At 29.8% G+C, this 13,699-nt stretch overlaps 1 protein-coding gene and 1 long non-coding RNA gene across 9 annotated transcripts in view; one reads left to right on the forward strand and one right to left on the reverse strand.

Moving 5' to 3' along the window:
* Positions 1-1,694: 1,694 nt before the first annotated feature.
* Positions 1,695-13,699, forward strand: part of LOC106677456 (zinc finger-containing ubiquitin peptidase 1) — a 27,651-nt gene continuing 15,646 nt past the window's right edge. For 4 of the 8 annotated variants that reach the window (XR_010844119.1, XR_010844117.1, XR_010844121.1 and 1 more), the window contains exons 1-10: positions 1,695-1,812; positions 1,933-2,621; positions 2,707-2,824; positions 2,989-3,104; positions 4,683-4,851; positions 7,708-7,831; positions 8,391-8,657; positions 9,155-9,282; positions 9,824-10,047; positions 11,396-11,552. Coding sequence is in view for 1 of the 8 variants with exons in the window: in XM_024359412.2 (XP_024215180.1) it covers positions 1,776-1,812; positions 1,933-2,621; positions 2,707-2,824; positions 2,989-3,104; positions 4,683-4,851; positions 7,708-7,831; positions 8,391-8,657; positions 9,155-9,282; positions 9,824-10,047; positions 11,396-11,443 (1,920 nt within the window). In the remaining 7 variants the exon portion in view is untranslated. Of the gene's footprint in view, positions 1,845-1,932; positions 2,622-2,706; positions 2,825-2,988; positions 3,105-4,682; positions 4,852-7,707; positions 7,832-8,390; positions 8,658-9,154; positions 9,283-9,823; positions 10,048-11,395; positions 11,621-13,699 lie in introns of those variants that run through there. The other 4 variants (XR_010844118.1, XR_010844122.1, XM_024359412.2 and 1 more) reach the window with 4 other exon arrangements.
* LOC136796410 (uncharacterized) lies at positions 9,057-11,109 on the reverse strand. Its single transcript, XR_010844125.1, has 2 exons — positions 10,798-11,109; positions 9,057-9,976 (listed from the first exon to the last, which is right to left on the reverse strand). It is a non-coding gene; the product is annotated as an uncharacterized lncRNA (long non-coding RNA).

The raw sequence follows: 13,699 nt of genomic DNA on the forward strand, positions 1-13,699 counted from the left end.
GTTTTCTCGGCTGGAAAAGTGACGGCGACTGTTTTTTGGGAGGTTATTTTAATCGACTATCTTCAAAAAGGAAAAATGATTACAGGATCATACTACACATCATTACTTGACAAGCTGAAGGCAGAACTTGCTGGAAAACGGCCACATTTGCAGAAAGAGAAAATCCTGTTTCACCAAGAAAATGCATCGTCTCACACCTCAGCGGTTTCCATTGCGAAAATCCACAAATTACGGTTTCAACTGCTTGACCATCCCCCTTACTCATCAGATCTTGCCCCAAGCGACTTCTTTTTGTTCCCTCATCTAAAAATTGCGCTCGGAGTACAGAGATTTTTGTCAAATGAAGAGGCATTCACCTTCGTGAACAATTATTTTGCAGAGAAAACGTCGAGTACTTTTTGGACAGGTTAAATAGACGGGAGAAGTGTAGAGAGTTAGAAGGAGTTGAAAAGAAAAAGGAGTGTTGAAAAATAAAAATTAAAAAATTCAGAAAAAGTGTTTTGTATTTTGTCAGGTCGGAAACTTTTAGACCACCCTCGTATATGAGCCAAGTATGTGACCAATGCTCAGGACTAACACTTTTTCTCCGATATCTAAAAAGCAAACATTTCAGTGTTAATTGAACCTAATAATGAAATTTCTATAGGCAATATTAAAGTCAAACTCTTGCCTTTTTTTTTTCTTTTTTTTTTTTTTTATTATTTGAACTCTATTATTTAAAATCTTTCCTGAAAATTTTCGAAATGAAATCCAAATTGGACTGTGGTCCCTCCAAATTTTTGGAGAAAAATGTTTTCCAATTTTCTATTTTTAATGTTCAAAAGTATATAATTATTTGGTGGTTAAAAATGTACTCTGATTTGAGACATATTAAATGCTGATTGAAGGGTCAGAAAAAAATGCCAAGGACGTTCTGCCAAGATTCTGTTAATCTGAAGACAGCAACTTGACAATTTATTCAAGAATGACTCTTTTAGTGTCCCAAAAACATGTTTAGTTGTCTAGTATGAGAAATAAAATTTCAAAGGGGACTAATTTTAACGAAGATACAGACGTAAATGGCTAAAATAAATCCTTCTGTTGCCAGTATACACTTTTGTTTGATTCTTTTATAATATTTCCCCTAAAAGATAAGTTTCAAGAATAACTTTTACCCGACTTTTGAATTTATCCTCCTATTGTTTTTTTACATCCTTCTTAAAATCTAGAAGATGTTGTATCCCTAGATATTTGTAAGATTCATTCTCGGCATGCACTCATACATACTCTTCCTTCCAACAAACTGTGGTAAAATCTTCCATGTAGCTCCTCATGATGGATTTTGTAACCAAAGCAATACACTAAGTCGTATGAGAGAACATAAAATATTTACAATTCGTTGACAAATTGGATATCACCTCTTCTTAATGGACGGCAATAATGAAAAGCTACAAAGCTTAATAGAATAGAGGGTAAATCGATATTAAATTAATAAAACAGACATTTATAAATAATTATAAAATAGAAATTTCAGAATATTGGAATAAAAATTAGGAAAGATTTCTGAAAATTGGTTTGCATAATGGTAAAATACATGATTTAATTACAAACTGTTCCAATCAATTCCTTGGGAAAACAACTAGTATTTAAATTAATTTATGCATATTTAGTTTTCTGTGGGGAAACTGTTTTGTTGAATGATAATGCCCAAATGTATAACCTTACTAAAATGTAGCCTTCTCTTCAATTTTATTTTTTGTAAGAAAATTTTAAAAACAAGATTACGATAATAATGAATGTTTATAAAAGTAAATTATTATAATACAGAATCAAGTAAGTCTCAAGAGTGAATATTTCAGTCCATGGTAATTATTTTGTATCTAAAGAAAATATAAATTTAACTAAGGTAGTTTTGCCAAGGAAGATAAGTTTAATTTAAATTTCGTTACATAGGTTGTGATATGGCTGCTAAAGTACCTGAATTAAGTTACTCTTGTGAAATATGTGGTGCAGATGGATTATCAGATGAAGAAATGAAAATTCATGTCATATGTCATCTAAAAAATGCTGTTGTTTGTCCTTTTTGTAACTCTGATAATATGACTGAAGATGAGATGCTAACCCATGTTAATACTGCTCATTTAGATTACCTAACTCCTGAACAAGAGCTTCTTACATTCATCGATGATGGGGATGAATTACTTAGCCCTCTTTCAGAAAGTAGGTGGGAAACTAAAGACAGAAGCAATGGTATGAATAATAATAATAACAATAATAATGAATTCTATAATGCACAAGGGAAAAAACTTAAAAATGGTGACATTCCTTCATGGGGTTCACCACAAAGATCACAGCTCGCTCTTAATTTAAGGACTAATACTGCTCCAGCAGTCCCCAAAACCAATCTACAGTATATGTTTGAATGCCCTTTGTGTACATATCGAGGAGATACTGTTTCTAACTTAGAAGAACATATAAACAGACAACATTTTGATCTAACTAGTCCATCTGTAAATCCTGATCTAGCTTCTAAACATCGTAGTTTATATAGTTGTCCTCTTTGTGTTAGTACATTTGAAAACACTCCTGACTTGGAATTACATGTCAATATCGAGCATAAAGATGTCTTAAGTCCTGCAAAGGTATGTTTTTTCTTATAAATTATTGATTTTGAACATTGTTTTGTGAGGAATTTATTTTACTGTTCATTTATTTATTTATTTTTAGCCTGTTCATGATATTACCCAGGATAAAATATCTACAGAATGTCCTATTTGTTGTATGTCTAATTTCAAATCTACTGATGAATTGGCATATCATATAGATCAACACTTTAATCCTAAAGGTGGTGTATGAACACTTTCAAATTTATTTTTGCTGAAGATCATATTAAATTTTTATTGTGTAATATTTTAATTATTTTATCCTCTGTGTATTTAATTTTTTTTTCACTGTTGAAAGTTATGAAATTTCTGTGGTTTAAAATTAACAATTTATATTTCATTAAAGGTGTATCACCGCTGACTCCAGATGTTTCATGTGACCGTCTCCTCGCAAAAGAAATGGAAAAAAGAGATAAAGAAGTGCAAAGGCTAAGAGAACAACATGAATTTGAACTACTGAGGGTAAATTTTTTTTTCTCTCTTGTTTTAAAAATTAGTATAATCATTTTCACAGAACATTTTACTTTTACATACCAATATATAAAATGGGAGTGCTGTCGTGGATCCACCTGATTGAGGAACAATTTAGTAATTGAGCGTGGTCATAATCAGATCACTTTGCACATTTTTGTTCAAAAACCAGTACTTCCTTACAAAATGCTGAACCCCTGACCCATTCATGGATTGTAATGGTACAGATTTTCATTTATGAAATACATAGTTAGGGATATTATTGTGGTGGTGCAAAATTTTAAGTTTTCGATGGAAATACATGTTTTGAGATCTCCTGATTTCATATAACCAAGTCTCACAATATCCTGTTTTTTTTTTGTGTTTTTTACGAGGATCAATGGAAATCTTCAAAAGACATGGATAGGCTATCCTATCTGTGTGTGGGATTTTTACCTACTTAAACCACCTCCCTACACCTGTTCTTTCCTTTCCTCAGGACATTACTTCCTGGAGGGAAATGACCGAGTACCGCTTCATGTTTACCCGCTCTACATGGGATATTCTTCAATCGTATATCAATTCTTCTTTCCATGCTAGTCACTTCTTCTAACCTTTTCTTCTATTCATGCATGCCTATTTGAAATAAATAACCAGTTCTAATTGTTGGCAGTAATAAACAAAAGATAAGTACAAAGTACATGGTCTACAAATGTTTTATTTTTTTATGACATACAACCACACACAGATCTTATGTACATAAACAGATTTCAATACTTTTTTTTTTTTAATCTCTTAACTTAGGATAAATATAATGTTTTGTTTTGGTTTGTTGTTTTAAATCATTTATTTATCGTATTTTGTTCCTTTTGATCTTTTAATTAATAGAATTAAAAAAATACCAACTTCGACCAAAAATCCAAGTCGAATCTTTTCTACTTATTAAAATGTTTTTTAAAGTGGATGTTTTTTGCTAAAACCAGTTCATCTTCAACCTGCAATAATATATAATGCACACTTAACCAATAAAAAACTGTGCTAACCTATAAATTAGTTTTAAGTTGTAACATGTGTATAAACGACAGTACTAGTTAAATTCATTCTACAATGTGTGTGTAAATTTTTGAGTTAAAAAAAAAACACCGAATTTCATTATAACTAATTCATAACTTAATTTAAAGTTGTATCTCTGTTGTTTTATCTTTTAAATATTCAAAGATGTATATTTATTATCTTATCGTATAATTATTCAAAGATTTATCTTTTTCTTTTAAATTTTTCTTTTCCTATACACCATCCTGCAAACATGTTCTTCCTATCCACAACTTAACCCCTCCTTTTGTCCTGCATAAAAAACATTCAACTCTAAACGTCTTCAGTAATAAAGAGTTTAAGAAGTAAAAAAGGGTTGAATTTGTCCTTTAAATAATATAATTGATATAACATTATAACCCATTGCAAAATATTTAATTGAAATTTATTTTTGAAATCAACATATGTTTTGAGAAACACAGTAATTTAAGTTCTCTAAATCAGTTAATCTTTTTCATTACATTAATTTTAGTTTGTGTTTGTTTTTTAATTAAATAGGCTCAATATGGCATGGATAATGAAGGCAATTTTAAGGAGCAAAGCCTCACAAATATGCAGAGAGCCGTTTACTCTGGTGAACTTTCTGTAGCAGACTATTATGAAAGGCAAATAGAATTAAAAATGGCAGAAAGTAATGGAGTTGATGATGGCAGTTCTTGTACTAAAGGTAATTATTTATAATATCATCATGGGTTGTTATTAGGTAATAATTTGAATTTTTTAAATAATTAGTTGTCCACATATTGTTAGTGTCAATAAAAAATTAATTTTATTGATATTAGATGATAAACTTTACTTATTTACGTCATGGGATTGATAATCAGGATTTAGCCATTATAATATTTAGCTGTAAAACCCAATGTTTCAACCTAAACATGTGTGCCATCTTCAGGGCTAAAATTAAATCAGGCTTAAAATAGATAGTGCAACAGAAATAGATAAAAGCTAATGACTATTAAACTAAAATTGAATAAATTAGAAAAAAATAATTAAATGTATATAGGGTTACCATAAATTGCAAATGCTAATCCCAGGCAGCTTTGAGGATTGAGAGAAGTATTGGAGGGATGATAATGAAAATGTGAATAGTACAAATTGTTTTTTCCAAGGAAAAAATCTTTAAAAAATAACAAAACTGAAATATATACTAATTATATATGATCTAATATTGGGCTCTTCAAACTGTGCATGCTCATTAAAATTGAACTGTAGAAGTATTTTGTTCTTAGAATTTTTTACTAATATTAAATCCACAAGAATCCCTCTTGGGTAGGATTTTAGAATTATGGATTGAACTTTTATGGGATATTTAACGATTAATTGTTTTAGTTAATTACTTGTTTATTCTACAATTAAAGGATCATTACTAGCTTCTCAACCTGTACATAAGAAATTTCCCTACTGCTGATAAGGCTTGGTTTATCCTGAACATATCTTTTCATTGCCACTCAGTCAGGAATCCCAGACAATTTTACTGCCACAGAGCCCACCCTGAATCTAGTACTCAATCTCTGATTGTCCACAACAGGCTGGATGAAGGAACTAAAGCATCAATTTTGGCTTTCTCATTACTGCTGTGGCGCTGATTCGAATCCAGCCTAGGTGGTTGACTTTTATTTCATGGCGATTCCAGGTTATCTCTGGTCATCTTGATCCCACACCATGGTTACAATAGTTGAGTTACCTCTAGATAACCCCCATTTTGGTAACACCTGACCAGATTGAGAGTGAAAAAGATATAAGTAATAATAAATAACAATTATCTGTAAGATGGTTAAATAAGGCTAAGATCATTGAAAAATCAGATAAATGATGAAAAGATGGAATAAATTAGAATAATTATAGATTATAGGAAATAGCTACCCTTACTGACAATCAGCGAGAGCTACTTAGATACTCTGATAGGAATGGAGTTTAAGCATGTTGGGGAGTTTCAGTGGCTTTTTCAAGCCAGATTTGTAAAAGAGACTCCAATGATAAATAAGGAAAAGATTTAAAAATAGGCTTATGAGATTAACGTATTAGTTAAATATAAATTCTAATTGAACTTAAGAGAAATAATTAAACATGCTAAAGACAAAAAGAATGGCTCCATCAGCCATTGTCTTGTTGGATCCTTGTTGCCCATCCTGATGATATGTCTTACCCACCTCAGTCTTGCTTGTCATTATCATTATCACTGGAAGTATGTCAGGTTCCTTTAACATAGTGCACAGCTTCTGGTTTGTCCTCATTTTCCATTCTCCTTAGACCAGAAATCCACCATAGATAAGTCTGAGGATTCTTTTTCCAAAGAAAAGGAGTTCCTTTTCGCAAGCATAGGAAGCAGTCCAGAATTCGCAGCCCAGCAAAACTGGACACTCTATCATCTTATTTAGATGTAGCTTCGATCTTCTGGAGAGAGGCCCACTCCAGATTTGCCTTACCATAAATAAATAACAATTATTTGCTGTTTATGATTCCTTTGCCATACTTCTTGTTCTCAGGGGCTTTGTTTTGGGTTAGCAAGGAGACCTGGACCCTGTATCATAATAAAGTACAAACTAATACTATTAGTCTTGTAGATTTATCTTAATTCAATTACACAGACATATACTTTAGTATTTTTTAATTAATGTAATATCGCTAATAGTCATCCCCATAATGAAAAAAATAAGTATTAGTATTATTACCACACTAGTTTCTACACTTGTACTATGAATTAATACTATTAGCTTTCATTATGAAACAGGGCCCAGATTGACTAGTCTTCTCATATTGGTGCTCTCTGAAGGTCACCTCCTGTCCAGACCTGGTATCACTAGTAGTAGTACCTTTTCTATTACCAAATTTTTTTTTGTGTCCAGGCCGAGATTCAAGTCAACCAAATCCAGGTTAGCTTCGAGGGTGTCTTCTTGCAGGCCCCACAAGAGCTAGAAAAATATCCAATTCAGCTTGTATTTGGTACATCCAGCTAATATTGTTCATTGTTCAAGCTGAAAATACTTTAGAGCTGCATTGAATTCTTTCCTATTCACACCATCATAAACTGCTTTAAACAGACCTTTGATAAAAAGGTAGTGTGTTTTAGCCTTGCATTCCTTCCCTCATTCAAGGATCATATTGTGGCTGAATATTTCGTTGCTGTTGGATTACCCTTTTATAAATCCGCACAGGTATCAACTGGCCAAGTTTCCTCTTCTGTTGGGGTTGCTAACACTTGAAGAGTTGGTTTACAATATAAATATAATTACAAATAAATATGATTTTTAAACATAAAAATACATATCAACTACCACTATTTAAAGAAAATAAGATAGATTAAAACTTCAAAATTATAATTGAAGGAGGTGAAATATATTTTGTAGATTTATGGAATCACCTTATTATTTTTGTTGTTAAGAGGATTATATTTTTTAAATGAATGAATGTGGATTTGGATAGGATTCATTTTTCTTAACTACCTATAGATGAGGAAAATTTAACCTTTCATTCAGATTAATAGTTTATATTTATCCTTATTTATATCTGTGAACTATTCCAGATGTTGTTGAGTTGATAGCTGCAGTAAGCACCAGCTCAAGCAATGTCTCTAGAACTCTACTGTGTTCTAAAGTTGATCATTATGCTTCAACTTACGGCGATCGAGGTTGGGGATGTGGTTACAGGTAAAAATGTACCCAAATTATTTATTTTTTTATTCCTGTCTTAAGTATTCATTGATTAATATGTATATATAGATTTTTTTTAGTATCCAATCCAAAAAAGTATGTGTTATATTTCTCCCAGATTTTCTATATGTTCTCCATATACTGTTAATTGCCTATTAGCAGCTAGCAATCCTCTCCAATTTTTTTTTTTTCAATTCATTTTACAAATGCAAACTGCAATGAGGTTAAGAATTCTTCCTCATTCGTGTAGAAGTAGTAATCCACTTCTTGGCTGTGTAGAATGAAGCATACTGTAAAGTCTTGAATGATCTGATTTGGACTAAGTCCAAAAGTACAGGCACCAAATGGCTCAATCATGTGTTGCGGGTTTTAAGCTTAATAAATTATTAGTTTCATATCTTGCTTGATCTTCTATGATGTTAAACTTTTTTTTTCCTTTAGCTAACAGGCCAGAGTGCAACACAGTAGTGGCAAAGTGTGAAGAAAAGTTTACAGAAATATATTTTTGTGTTGTTTCCCTCTGAATGTACTTTTAGTATTGTTTTCCCCATTTTAGGAACACTCAGATGATGTTATCATCTCTTGTACACCATACTGGATATAATGAACAGTTATATAAACAGTGGCTCCTTGGGCGTAATCCTGAACTTCCATCTCGCTCTGCTATGCCTTCAATATCAAGACTCCAGGAACATATTGAATGGGCCTGGAGGGAAGGCTTTGATGTGCAAGGTGCTGACCAATTGGGTGGGAAGCTTGTTAATACAAGAAAATGGATTGGTGCCACCGAAGTTGTTACTGTTTTGTCATCTCTTAGAATCAGGTAGTTCATTGCTTTTTGTATGTATTTTATGGAAAATAATTCTAGATTTCAGATATTATAATTCTCTTATCTTTTTAATTTTTTACTTTTAGTGAATTTTTTATATATTAGTATCAACACATTAATATTCTTCAAAATAATAATGTTTGTTTATAGTTAGCTTTACCTTCCTGCCAATTATGCATTGTTCATGATAAGTGAACTATTACATTTATCTATTATTTTTACAAACTTATAATTAGGATAGTGACTATCCTAGGATCACAGGATATTATATATAACAAAGGTTAGCCAAAGACTTAATTTAGTCTTAAGCTTTAAGATTGTTATTAAGATGGTGTCAAAGAGGTTGAGCAATAAAAGATTTAAGATCTAAACATCATAAGTTAATAAATCTGCTATTTTTAAAGAGACCATTACATTTATTTTTAATGTATAAAAGAACACTATATTATATTTAATTGTATGTTTTTAACAGTCTTTCATGGTTTCAACAGGTGCCAGTTGGTAGATTTTCATCGACCTACTAGTGCTAACGGTTCTCACCCCGAAATGTTCAAGTGGGTCCTAGACTACTTCCAAGCTTACGATGACTTCAAGCCTCCATTATATCTCCAACATCAAGGTAAGATTGTCGCCAGCATGATTTAGAATTCTCAGTTCTTATGTTCAGTAATAATATATTTTTGGTAATTATAAATTTTGCAATAAATTAATATAAGAAACCCAATAGTGTATATACTTAGTTGTAGTTTTGGGATATTATTTAATTTATTATAACATAAAGAACTTTATTACTATTACTGAATGTATACGTAATGACCACTATAGAATATTTCATGATTTATCTCCCTTTTAAAGAAATAAGTATAAAATCCTGAAGGAAAGAATCTCAACCAGAAAAAAATTTGTTTTATCAGATATTTATTTTCTTTTAACTGTTGGGGCCATAAAAACATGTTTTCCCATCAACACTCTGTTGCTACTAACAAATAAACATCCAACCATTCAGTTCAGGTATTTTCTAGTTAGATAAAATTACCATATGTATGATTACCAATTTGGAAAAATTGAACCCTTAGATTTATTTCACTATATTACATTTTATCTAGAGTTTTGGCAGTCTATGAAAAAAAAGAAGTAATAAATGCTAATTTAATTATCAGGGCACAGTCGGACAATCATTGGCGTTGAAGAACTTCGTGGTGGTGGAGAGAATCTAATTATATTGGATCCAAGTCATTCACCAGCTCAGATGACCGGTCTACGTCTCACATCTACAGCTCAGGGTGTGCTGGGTCTTTTGCGCAAACCTCTCTCTGCAATGAAGGCAAAGCAATACCAAGTAGTTGCAGTGGCAGGGATAATGGATTCAGAGGTGGAATATCAGGTATCTTTTTATTTTGTATTATTCAGATAGTTCTGGAGCAATTCATGAGCATTAAAATCAAATTAATAATAAATAAATTTTAAATAATTACTAACTTCAAGTTATAATGCAGTTCTTAATTCTCATTCCTAAAAAGATATTTATGATAAAATACAGCAATTGCACTATTCTCTTCCCAGAATCTCACCCATTAAATTAGATTAAACGATCTAATTTTATAGAACAAGTTTTTATTATTCACCTTTTATGGCATTAGTTAATTTGTAGAATACCTTCACATTATATTGTTGTGTTATTTTTTCTTTAAAAATATATTTAACTTAATAATGATATTTTAATTTTGAATTTAATAATATGCTGTCACTCTGTCTTGTCCATATCTATGTTTTATTAGATCAATGATATAGTATAAATAAATTTGTTTTATTATCATTAATATATCTAAATTTTAGTGTTAATAGGTTTCTTAAAAAATAAAAATAAAATTATATCTCACAACAAAATTTTTTAACAGTTATAAAAATCAAACAAAATATTAAACTTTCTCAATCTTAACTTCAGTTAGTAAAAATTTACATTTTGAGACTTTTTAAAAATATTTAGCTTTGTTGCTTTTCAATTCCAGGAAATTATACAAACATAGAGAAGAACATATTATTTTTATAAGAAAAATAAATTAACCTATACATAAAGGCTTAAAATTTTAGCACTATTAAAATTGGAATATATTTAAAAAAAAGTCATTAATACTTGTTTTAGTATTCCATTTCATAGTATTCTTCATGTGTTGGGTTGGTTTCATTTTTCATTATTCTCAGCAGATTTTCACTTTAAAACTCAAAACTAATTTTATTTAAATGCTGACAGTAATATCTAGTTTTCCAATTGGAGGCTGTTGTTCTGCTGACCTTGAGAATTTTATCTTTGAAATTGTATTATTTGAATTTATTATGATGAGAAAATAGTTGAACATCTTCTCCTTACATTTTTAAATTTATGATCCAAAATTACAAAATGTACAAATAACATCAAAATTGATGAAATAAATGCTATTTTCCACTAAAATGCTGATTAATACTTATAATAAGCATATATATCAAAGAAATTATTTATAAATTGCAAATAATTCATCACTTAAATTTATAACTCAAGTTATAATCATTCCAAGTCCTAGTTAGTTATGCTTATTATTTTTTATCCAATAATATTTTCATTTTTTCATATGGGATTAGCTAATATTAACCCTATGCTCCACAATGCATATTATCCTCATTTATGTATTTACACACATGCAAAACTGCTCTCTATATGGACAGTGATTAATGTAATAAATATTTTTTTTTTTTAGAACAGTAAAGTGTTGCGGTCAGTAAGGGTGCCTCCTGACAGACCTTAAACCTACAATGAAATCCTTTTGATGGATATGCTTATACTGCCACTAGTTTATAGCCTTGGGAAGTTGCACTTCACCTACTGACATACCAATCTAGTCATCAATGGGTCATGTTCGTCCTAATTTATATTTAGCTTAGGCTTAGTTGGTATGAGTATATTACACTTTAATTTCAACTTATTCTTTGATTTCATGAATGTATGCAGAAGTATAGTAAATGGTATTGTTCTGGAATGATGGTTTAAAAAAAAATGAAAGTGATGGTCTAAAATGTTTTAATTCATAAATATTAGTATGGGCTTCAGTGCCCTTTATTTTGTATTTTATTGTATAAATTAAGATTTTAAAACATTTTAGTCAATAGCTTGCTATTTTAGTTTAATTAAACAATCAATTCCTATTTTTTCTAATTGAAAAAAGTATCACTAACTTTATTATTGTTTAATACACATTGAAAATTATATGATAAGTATTTCCTTTTAAAAATTAATATGTTTGCCTCCTTCCAATTTTTATAGTTGTTAGTTTTATTTTATTTTTTAAAGGAAATGACAGATCTGTCAATTTCTCATGATGAAAAACAGATTTTGTTTGTTTATTTTAATAGACTTTAGATATTGTCACTTGAAATATTGGTTTCTTTTAATGAGGCAATATTTCTCATGTGTTTGTTTACTATTTAATTATTTATTTCTACATTTCTATATTTGTGTCACTATCTACCTTTAAAAATTATCCAACTCTAATTATTTTTCATCTAGTTAGTTTTATTAGGTTTAGTTTTAGGAAGGGCAAATAGCCCACAGTGCTATTGTATTAATCATTTCAATTTGTTCCTGCTACTGAATATTTTTATTTCACCTTTATACTTAACCAATTCCTTGGTCATTCCTAAAGTTTTACAACAAAATATTATGGGAAGACCTGGGCAAAAAACAGTATTTTAATTGAAATATTTGAAGTCCAATCTTTTTCTTTATACTATGTGTAAAATACAAATAAAAAAAACTTTATTTAAAATATTTCCCTTGTCTAGGTGATTAAAGATATTTATTTACACATTTGGTTAGTTTAAAAATATCTCATTTTTTTGGTTAGATTGAAATTATATATCCAAAAAAAATAATTAGTTTATCTCAGCAATAATAGGTTTTTAAACAGTTCTAAATAGCAATATTAGACCTAGACATCGGTCCTGCAACTTCTCTTTGTGTCATAGGTTTATGTAAGTGTGTATATAAGCATCCAAAATTCACCTAGCAGCTTGATTGGCTTTTAATGACCATCTGTGCTTCATTCAAGCATTGACTTCATATTATTTTCAAGTTACATATAGCTTTTATACATTGGCAACCATATTTGTGATCCTGTTTCACATAAGTCACCAATTCCTCAAGATGTTTCTATCACACAATTTTTGTAATTGTCTGTTGAGAAAGTCTTGAACAATGATTTAATGAGTCATTTTATCATATGATCAACTAATGTTAATTTTTATTTATTTATTTATTGTAAAATTACCTTCCTTGTTAGTATTCCCAATAGTTTAGTTAACGTTATATAAACACAAGTGTTTAAAAATAAAATGAAATGGCTTGTGAGGATTATTGGCGTTAATTGTTAAACTTAAAAGTTTTATTTGAAGTCTTACAAAAATTTGGTGAAATTACAGTTAAATATTGTTAATTAATTTCTCTTTTTTTTATTTTGACTATATAAAAGATAAACTTATGGATAATATTTTGTTAGTATCGGTTACTCAAAAGCTTTAAATTGTTAATCTGTTGCATAGATTCTCTTTTGTTTCAATAAGAAAGTATAAAATGGCATGGCCAATTTTTATATACATTTTTCTAAATCATCCTTAGATCTGATAAATAAATCATTCCAGATTAAACAAAAAGATATTGTTTATAACTTTATTAAGTGTTCAGTAAGAGAGAGCATTGTACCTTCTGTGTACATTACGATTGTTTCTTGGTGAATAGTGAAGGATTCTTTCTATTTTCTTTGTTATATTTTTAGTTCTGTAATCTGTGAATTCAGTTTGGAAGAACACGGATAGAATTTTTGTAGTAGTTCTTCCAGTTATTGTTTACTGTAAAGCTCAAATTGATTCTCTAGTAAGTTCCTCTTCTGCTTTTATTAATGTCTTTTAACTCCGTAAGGATGATTCATTGATTTTAATGCAATATATTGTTATTTTTATTACAATTGAATATTTATTCCACAATTAATTTTGTGGAAAGTTATATATAT

This window comes from Halyomorpha halys, unplaced genomic scaffold, assembly GCF_000696795.3.
Source record: "Halyomorpha halys isolate HHAL.00 unplaced genomic scaffold, Hhal_1.1 Scaffold100.1, whole genome shotgun sequence".
NCBI classification, from domain to species: domain Eukaryota; kingdom Metazoa; phylum Arthropoda; class Insecta; order Hemiptera; family Pentatomidae; genus Halyomorpha; species Halyomorpha halys.